The following is a 9458-nucleotide window of genomic DNA, read 5'->3' on the forward strand; positions in this document are numbered from 1 at the left end:
CTGTCAGTTATTTAGGAGTCAGAATTTAACAAAGAGTTCTATGTGAAACAGCTTTAGTCAAAAAGCTTTTAAGAAGAGTCACACTAATTATGGGTATTTAAGATCATGAAAACTCTGCAAAAAGCTGTTTGTTAATGAGACACCCATTATATCCTCTCCCCAGAGTTCACTCATTCCCTTTGCTGTTTTACTGCATTTTGCTGCTGAGGGAACGTGAATCTCACATGGGAACCCTCAAAGAAAAACAGCTTCCATAGGTCTATCCCCTGAGCGCTGTCTGATGTCTTGCGCAGTGTTCAAGGTTTTTTAAAACATTGTTTAAGCATCTGTCAAATCACACTCCCTATATAAACTAAACACTGAATTTATGTTAAAAAGTCACTTTGAATCTGGGAAAAAAAGAAGATGCTAACATGTTGTGTAGCATGGCACATTAAAGGCAAAATGGTAGACTTCCTGAATAACAAAGACTAAAAGACCAGATTCTCCAGTCTGCTTTGTCCTCCATAAGTGTAAGCAGGACAAAGTGGCCGTAAAGCCTTTGGAAGTGGCCTTAAAGCCTTTGGAAGTGGCCAGCCTAGAGTTCCCTTTAAACAAGGAAATTTTGCATTGGCATAAAGCTGGCAAGGGTAGCACAGCTGCCTCTTGCACCAACTGCTCCCACCCCACAATGCCCGGCCTAAGGAGAGGGAGGATGCAGTGGGGGGTGGGACAGTGATCCATGATGCCCAATCCTCCAGAGGCTTAATATCACTGTACAGAAATAACTTGCATTGGAGATGGGCAACTTCAGATTGGGGAGCTAGAGCCATCTCCCTGTGGTTCCTATCTCTAATGAAGCCCCACATGTCGAAGTATACAAAGGCCAGTATAACCAGCCTCACTGCATTCTTTCCCAGCACCCCAGTGTCAGGGGCCATGTCGGGGGCAGCAGGGAAAAAAAGGGGATGTTCTGGAGAGGAGTTATACAGAAGCCTTGCCATGTGCGGAGCTGACAACAGGAACACTGGTCACCAGCCTCTGGGGGCTGACAGGGGGCTATCAGCAGCCCGAGGCTCCCACTGTCAGCCCCCAGTGGCTGATAAAATTGCAGGGGAAGCCTAATATTGCAGGATCTGCAATTTCTGCAATATCGCAAATTAAGTAGGGCCTTAAATACAAGATATTTTATCTGTTTTTTATTTATTCCCAGTTTTTAAATTTTATCTTATCATTGTTGTCCCCATGGCCGTAGTTCACCATTCCTGTGCCAGTGGGAGCTGCGGGAAGCTGCAGCCAGCACATCCCTGTTTCTCCAAAAAGCATGTGCAGATTTTTGTAAATGTTGTCAATATAGGGCCCTATGTGACCTATTCTAAAAGATCTCCAGAAATAGCATATGCATCTATCAATGTTAATCCATTCATAAAAGCCCTACTTGGCTAACTAAGTATTTGCGGGAAATAAAGTAAGAGTAGAGGAATCTGGTCTGAAGATTGTACCAGTCACAATCATTTTAAACGCTTTGCGAAACCAAGAATAAAATAAACCATAAATGATTGGATTACAAGTAGAATTGCAGTATCCCAGCCAGAGGAAGGCATTGTACAAGTCTTCAGGTGTTGAGAAGTTAATAAAAGGATCAGCTATTGTAAGAATAAAGAAAGGCAGCCAACAAAAAACAAACACCCCCATAACTATACTCAAAGTTTTAGTTGCTTTGTTCTCTTTTTTTGTGGAGATTTTGTTTTTCATTGCAGAGACACATTTTATTGCACTGGGGATTTTAGCAATTTGTCTGGCATGTTTTCTTGCCACTGTAAATATGTGGACATAGATGCCCATCATCACTGTGCCTGGGAAAAAGAAGGCTATAAGAGAAGCCATCACTCCCCAGAGCTTGTTAAGTATGAAGGCACAGAAACCACAGCAGTCAATGGAAGTCACGTATTCTTCAATGCCAACAATATTCAACTCTGAGAAAACTAGGCCAAAAGCCAATAAGAATGGGACAGACCAGCTAATTAATAAAAATAGTACTATCACAGGGATAGTTATTTTGGTGACATAATGCAGTGGGTCACAAACTGCATAGTAACGGTCAACAGAGATAAAACATAGATGGAAAATAGAGGTGGTGCAGAGCATTATATCACAACAAGTATGGATTTTGCAGAAGAGGTCTCCAAAATACCAGCATGACTCTATAGACCTGATCATACTGTAGGGCATAACCATGAAACTAAGCAAAAAGTCGGTAGTTGCCATGGAGCAGATCAGGAAGTTAGTTGGAGAGTGAAGCTGTTTGAAATGAGCGATGGAAATGATCACAAGCATATTTCCACCCATTGTGAGCACTATTGCTCCCACCATGAAGATGTACATAGCCCAAAGACTGATTGTAGACCTTACATTTCTAGGACATGAATTGTTAACAGAGTCAAAGCAATACTGCACATTCCGTGGACTCCAGAGGTTGGATGAATTCATGATTTGGGATCAACGACAGTAACTTTTTCAAAAGTATTATAATACAGCCAGTCCTGGGGAAAAAGAAAAAATAAACAAAGTGACATTAACAGTAGCAACATCTGCAGACCTGTGTTTCAGATTAGTTGATTAACACCTAACATTAAAAATAATGGGCCTTATTCTACTCTCAGTTTCAAGAACATCAAATCAGAATGATTCCCATTTACTTTAGAGGAGTTATTCTAGACTTACACCAGTATAAGAGATAGCAGAATTTGGCCCAATGCTAACAAAAAAGGAATGGGCTGAATCATTTCCTAAATCATTTTGAATCTTAAGGTGCTCAAAAACATTTAGTAATATTGAATATTTTTGCTATGGATTTTACATTCAACACTATTAGCACTATGATGATAGGTTTGCAAAATGAAAGCCTCAAACACATGACACTCACCAGATTTCCACAGCTCTACCCATCACCTCATAGATCTTTGTTCCTGAAGGTACTGACCATACTTTCAGGAGAGACATTACAGCATCAGAAAACCCAAACTTGTTGATGCTATAAAGATTTTAACATGCAACACTTGTGGAGCTGGCCACACTGCAAGGTAAAAGAGTGACAAAAACTCAGAGCTCTTCTTCTTTTTAGCATGCTTGCCAATAGGTTACCAAGTGTATACTTGCAGACAAGTTTCTCTTTGTAATATTAATCCACTGAGGTGCATACCCTCAACACATACTTGGCTAGGATTAAGAGAAATATAATAGCATTGTGCTGAGGAGTCATTGAGGTTTGCTAAAGAATCTGTGCCTCAAAGCATTAAAGTTTTGAAAAACAGGTTAAACAACACCCAGTTTAGTGAACTGTATTAATCCTTTATTATGGATAATTGTTATTTAAGACTCTGTTTTTATTTAACCAGTATTTAATATTACAAATATACATGTGTAAGAAGAGGAAAAAAACCCATATATGTCACTTTTCAGTCTGCACACTCTCATCTACATGCTACTCCTTACGCCAGCAAACTGCTACATAATTCCTTGTGTATACAGCAGAATCTCAGTTAATAAACACCTCAGGAACAGAGGTTGTTCATAACTCTGAAATGTTCGTATCTCAGAACAAAACATTATGATTGTTCTTTCAAAAGTTTACAAATGAATATTGACTTAATACATATTTGAAACTTTACTATGCAGAAGAAAAATGCTGCTTTTAACCTTCTTATTTTAAATGAAACAAGCACAGAAACAGTTTCCTTACCTTGTCAAATCCCTATTTTAAAACTTTCCCTTTATTTTTTTTTGAGTTCACATTTAACATAGTACTGTACTGTATATTATTTGCTTTTTTCCCCTCTCTACTACCAAATTGCATACTTATGGTTGGAAATGAGGTGTGTAGTTGACTGGTCAGTTCGTAACTGGTGTTCATAAGTCTGAGGTTCTATTCTAACAGAATAAAAGTGATGGAGTTTGGCCTGAAAAGTTACATCCTATATGCTAATGTGTGCATGCATATGAACATATACATAAATGTATACACATGGTATGTATATGTTGTTAGAGTTTGGGAGTTTAATTAACATTATTTCACAGTAGTAAACTAAGGAATTGTGTTCCTCCAGTAATGCCAACAAGAGTTTCTAGCAATATCATGAACCACAAGACTCAAGTTTTGGGGTTTCTCATGCTACAAGGTCCCCAAATTTAATTAGATACTTAGATTCTGTACACATCAGGGACTCGTTCTTCAATAGAATACAGATTTTAATCAAATCAACTACCCGCTTCCGCAAGCCCCATTTCTTCCTCCTTTCAATTCTATAGGTCCATATCCCTTCTCGGGTGTTAGCTATCCCCCCTATTTGTCCCTCACCTATTCCTGTGGTTTCTTTCTTTCTCCCAGCTTGTCAGGTTCATATAAAGCTATTTCTGGACCAAAGAGCACATGAAAGCTTTCTGGCATACTTTTCTAATATCCATTTGAAACGTCATTGTATGATAAGAATATGAATATTTGCCATTACAAACATATTAGAGGTTTACAACGGGTATGCCAGGCTGATATCAAAATGTAGAGCCATTATATTAGGGTACTTTATCTTTTATAAATAATCCTCTAATATGAATGCACCCAAAAGCCAATTATGCTGTGTTTATGCTTAACTTTGTGTAGTCTTTCTTCTCTCTATTTTTTACACCAAAGATTTAGAAAATATCAGATTTATTTTCAGCTATATTCTTATCCCCTTAAATTAATTGAGAGTTTCAACACTGATTTTGATGGAAGCAATATTGGACCTTATGTCTAATAAATTTTATTCCCAAAAACATATAAGTATGTATATAACTTTACTCCTGCAAGTAGCACCACTGAAATTAATAGGTCTACCCAGAAGTAAATAAGAGTATTTGCAGGAAAGGATCTTATATATGTATATTATACCATATTGTCGTGCTTTAGTACTTTGAAATGATATATGACATTAACATGCATAAGAAATATCATAGTGTGTGTGCTCAGTAAGAGACTGCAATCTCATGGAAAACAACATTTCTAACCCAGCCCTGCAGTCTTCACACCGGTAATTATCAGCTCATTAATACCATTTATTGATGTTTTTATCTGTCATTGACATAGCATAAATTCTTGAAGATGATCCAGCTGTCTTTCTCTAGTCAGTTTCTAAATGATCTTGCCAAACTTTTTCAGATTCAATTGATTTCTTTATTCTACATAGTGGTTCAAATTATTTTTATGATACAGAGACAAACATGTCCTCTGAAAGAATCATTAGAAAACTCTGTCATACAGTCATTCCACTATTGAGACTGGAAAATCAAAACAAATTGCAATTCTTCTAGTACTTTACAAAATGCAGCTGAGTATATCATTACATTGGAGTAGAAGATGTTTTACCTGATCTCTCTCTGTATTTCATCTCTTCACTGAAAACATTTTTGGCTGTGATTTTTGCTTTTGTTTTTAGTCTTTAATTTCAGTTAGAAAGTTTTCTGATTCAAACAATGAATAGTTTTACAGCTTACCTGTAAAGTGTGTATAAATCTGATTTTTCTTATTAAATTTCAAAGCTCATTTGCTTATTTTTTTTCTCCATATGACTCCTTTGTGGCAATGCTCAATAAAAATGGATTTGATTTTTTTCCTCTTTTCTTAGATTAACTGGGTTGCTGCTAGTATATATACAGCACAGAAGACCTGTAGCTGTCTCTGAGGAGTTCACAAGTCTCCTATCATGTATTTACTTTGGAAGAGTAACAGAGTAAATCTCTGTAACTCTTCATTCTGCTGCTGCAACAGAAAAAAATTATGCACAAACATCCAAGTGAGGATATTATTTGATTTGGTTTACAGCCATCTTGGAAATGGGAGGATGAACTTTACCTCTACTTCAATATGTTAAATATAAAGACATGGAAGGTCTTTTACCTTAGAAAGTTTCTAGGAGGGGGCTGTCATTTACTCTGCTGAGTAGGGCTGTTGAAAATGTTCTGTCAAAACTGTTTTTCATTGGAAAACTGGGTTTTTGGCTAAACATATATATATTGCAATAAGTGTCTGTTTTCAATGGAAATTTCCAATTTCTCATCCAAAAACTGAATGGGCACAAACCAAAATATTTCATCCCAAACTATTTCAGTTCTGAAATGCTGCCACAGGGTCTCATGGGAATTGTAATTAGAGTACCTGACACTCCAATTCTCCTCTCTCCACACTCCATTCCAATTTCCACAGCCAGACTTCATCTCTCATAATGCACCATGGCCATGGAACTCTCATGCTATATAACCTCCACTCAGCCAGAGGGGAGACTGTGGTACACACATCACAGAAGATGTAGTCTAACGAGGGAGCGCAGCCTATAGAGGAGAATGGGACCTGAGGCACTTGAACTAGAGCACCCAGGAGGCATTAAAATAGCAAAGAACCCAAACATCTTTCAACCAAAATGAATGATTTTTCATTTTCATTGATATTTTCCATGGGGGTAAACCCTTATTGTCTAGTGTTGATGGGACCCTAACCTGTCTGAGAGGTCTCTATGTTCTATTGCAATATAGATGTTAAATTATAATAATTAAGTCTCAATTAAATTTAAAAAAAAATTCTGCAGACTTAAAATTTTTACCAGTTTTCATATCAACAATGTGTTTATATACAACTAAATACACAATTGAAAACAAGTAGAAAAAATACTTAAGTCATTACTTAGTTGCTCATTTATTTTTGTAAAAGAGATTTTACTATATTTAACAGATTTTTAGAAAAATTTCTGGTAAGTACATTCAGAGCAGTCTACTGATAATATTAGAGCTTTAAAAGTTTACCAACTCTATAAAACAAAAGGCTTTTACAATTTAGATGCAGTTATGATTGTTCTGGAAGGTAAATAACAAGGCTGTATTGTCAAGTTAGGGGTCTGTCAGATCTAACTGCTTTGAGAAAAATGAAGATTGAGTTGAATAATGGCAGCTAACTGAATGTTCCAGTAACCATTATGAGAACTGCTTTGATGATTTGTAGTTCAATATTTCCTAGACTTTTTCTGTTGTTGTCTTTCAGAATTTTGGCTCAGATTTTCAAAGATGCCTAAATAAAATTAGATGAATTGGGCATCCCAACACTGTAGGTTGCTTTGAAAACCTCACCCTTTCATTGGGCAGAAATAATCTGTGTCAGTAACATTTCCCAGAGTTTTTATTTCTTATCGTTGTCTCAGTATTTCTTCTAATTTCTTACCACTTTAATACAAAAAGAAAGGGTCTCCTCCTGGGAGCCATGTTTATGGTTGTGAGCTATGTTCACATACAGTGTTAGCTAAAAGCTCTGGTCATTCCTGGTACAAGTCTGTGGTAGATGTCTTAGAACCAAAGATATTGAGAGTTAAAACTAGTTTCACTGCCTTCCTGAACCAGCAGTAGCACATACAACAAGGGACTGCAAACTGAATTAAAGTAAGCAAACCAGATAAGAACTGGTGGGGTAATGAAATCTAGAATACAGTCCAGCATGGTGTCTATAGTAAAGGGCAACCAGCACAGGAGGTATATTCCTACAGCTGTACCAAGTGTTTTAGCTGCCTTTCTTTCCCTCTTTGATGCTCCTAAGTGTAGCCTAGATCCAGCACTTGTTCATGCGACTTATCTGTCTAGCTTGTCTGTTTGCCACAATAAACATTTTCACATACAAAGTTATCATTATGAGGCAGGGGAAGAAGAAGATAATTTGTTGAACAGCAGCCGACATCTACCAACACAGGGTATGTCTTGTAATGGCCCAAGCCTTCCTCAGTTGCATTGGTATAGAGCAAGAAAAAAGTATAAACCATGGGGAACCCCCACCCTATCACTATATAAACACAAGCCAATCTTATAGTAAATTTAGTGGGGTAGAGCAAAGGATCACAGATAGCATAGTGACGATCAATGGAAATAAAACACAGATGAAATATAGAGGTCAAACAAAAGACAGTGTCCAGAAAGGTATGCAGCCTACAAAAGTCATCTCCAAAATACCAGCAGCTCTGTTAACCCCAGGAGGAGATCTGCAATGGCCTGGGAGTGTAGTAAGAAGTTGGTGGGGGTATGTAGGGTTTTGAAGTGGGAGACTGCAATCACCACCATCAGATTCCCCATGAAGATGGCCAGCTGGACGCCAAAGGGGTGAAGCGTTCATAGCACAATGGAGTGGACACCACTTCATTAGCACCGAGCTTCTGGACAGAGCTCATTTCTTCCTTACCAGCTAGCAACACCTTCTCCAGCTCTTCCATACTCCCAATAAACGACTCTGCTTTCAACAAGGATGTGACACTCTCCACCTCATATTCACCAATGTAATATGATTATGATATAATTATGTGGCATCTTGTACTAAGTATGCCTTATAAGGTATCACTCTAAAATTCTTGATCCGTTGAACATTAACAACCTGTTGGATTGTATGTTTTATCATTGTATGTGAAGTTTTAAAGTTTTGCTCTGTATTTGTCACTGAAAGATGTTGTGAAGTTTAAAACACCCTCAGCTAGCCTTTGAGGTACAACAATGAAGAAGCTAGACAGTGCTAATGATCCATCAGGAAAGGCCGGGGGCCCATGGAAAAGGTTTATCTCACCTGGGAGCGTTTCAGCCAGCCTATGAGTAATAGCTGTTATGACTCAGCATGATATGCAAGGGCATGTGACCAGACCACATGACACTAAACTCCATTTTGGTACTCGTATTTTTCCACAAACTGCCTGGGAAATTAGCTCAAAACAAAGGGTTCCCACCGTATGGAGAGACTATATAACATTGAGAGTGACATCATGATTTGTCTTCATTCTCCCCACAACTTAACACCTGAAAGAACCTCTGGAAGACAAAGGACTTGGAATGGGGGAGGGGAACCCACACTGCACAGCAATTGCAGCCTGTGCCTTAAGAATCTGCAAGCCTGCTTGTATCATCCGTCAGGGTGAAATATTGCTAATTCAAACCACAGTTGCCAACTTTCACGTGGTAAATAAGCACCCGACTTTCACAAGAAACCAAAAATCAAGCTAATCCCATTTCAAAACAAGCCAATCCCTAAGAACCCCAATACTCTATGTGACTAGATCCCCCTTGCATGCAATCTGGGACTGTTCTGGCCCCACTGTGCACCCCTGATTCTCTTCCCACTTTGCCCCTGCTAACCCCGCCTTGCCCCTGCTTGCTGGGAGCCGATCAAAAAAGAGAAGCAACAAGCTACAAGCCAAAAACTAGCCAACAAGCAACTCACACACCAATGAAGCCAAAAACAAGCCAAATATCTGTTGGTTTTTTTCCACAGGTTTGGCATGTCTGATTCAAATCCTATCTAGTACATTAGGCTTAGTTTGCGGTTTTGTTTTTTTGGTAGGTAATCTGCTTTGATCTGTTTGCTATCACTTACAATCACTTAAAATCTATCTTTCTGTAGTCAAAAAACATTATGTTTTATCTTAACCAGT

The 9458-nt window shown here is 38.1% G+C and overlaps 1 protein-coding gene and 1 pseudogene across 1 annotated transcript; both read right to left on the reverse strand.

The window, feature by feature from the left end:
- Window positions 1–1425: 1425 nt before the first annotated feature.
- On the reverse strand, window positions 1426–2472 carry LOC123366875 (trace amine-associated receptor 4-like). The gene has a single exon (XM_045010726.1). The coding sequence runs from the start codon at window positions 2467–2469 to the stop codon at window positions 1426–1428; it is 1044 nt and encodes a 347-aa protein (XP_044866661.1). The 5' UTR covers window positions 2470–2472.
- A 4841-nt stretch (window positions 2473–7313) lies between these two features.
- On the reverse strand, window positions 7314–8213 carry LOC123367050 (annotated as a pseudogene).
- Between the last annotated feature and the right edge of the window lie 1245 nt (window positions 8214–9458).

Source organism: Mauremys mutica, chromosome 3, assembly GCF_020497125.1.
Source record: "Mauremys mutica isolate MM-2020 ecotype Southern chromosome 3, ASM2049712v1, whole genome shotgun sequence".
NCBI classification, from domain to species: Eukaryota; Metazoa; Chordata; order Testudines; family Geoemydidae; genus Mauremys; species Mauremys mutica.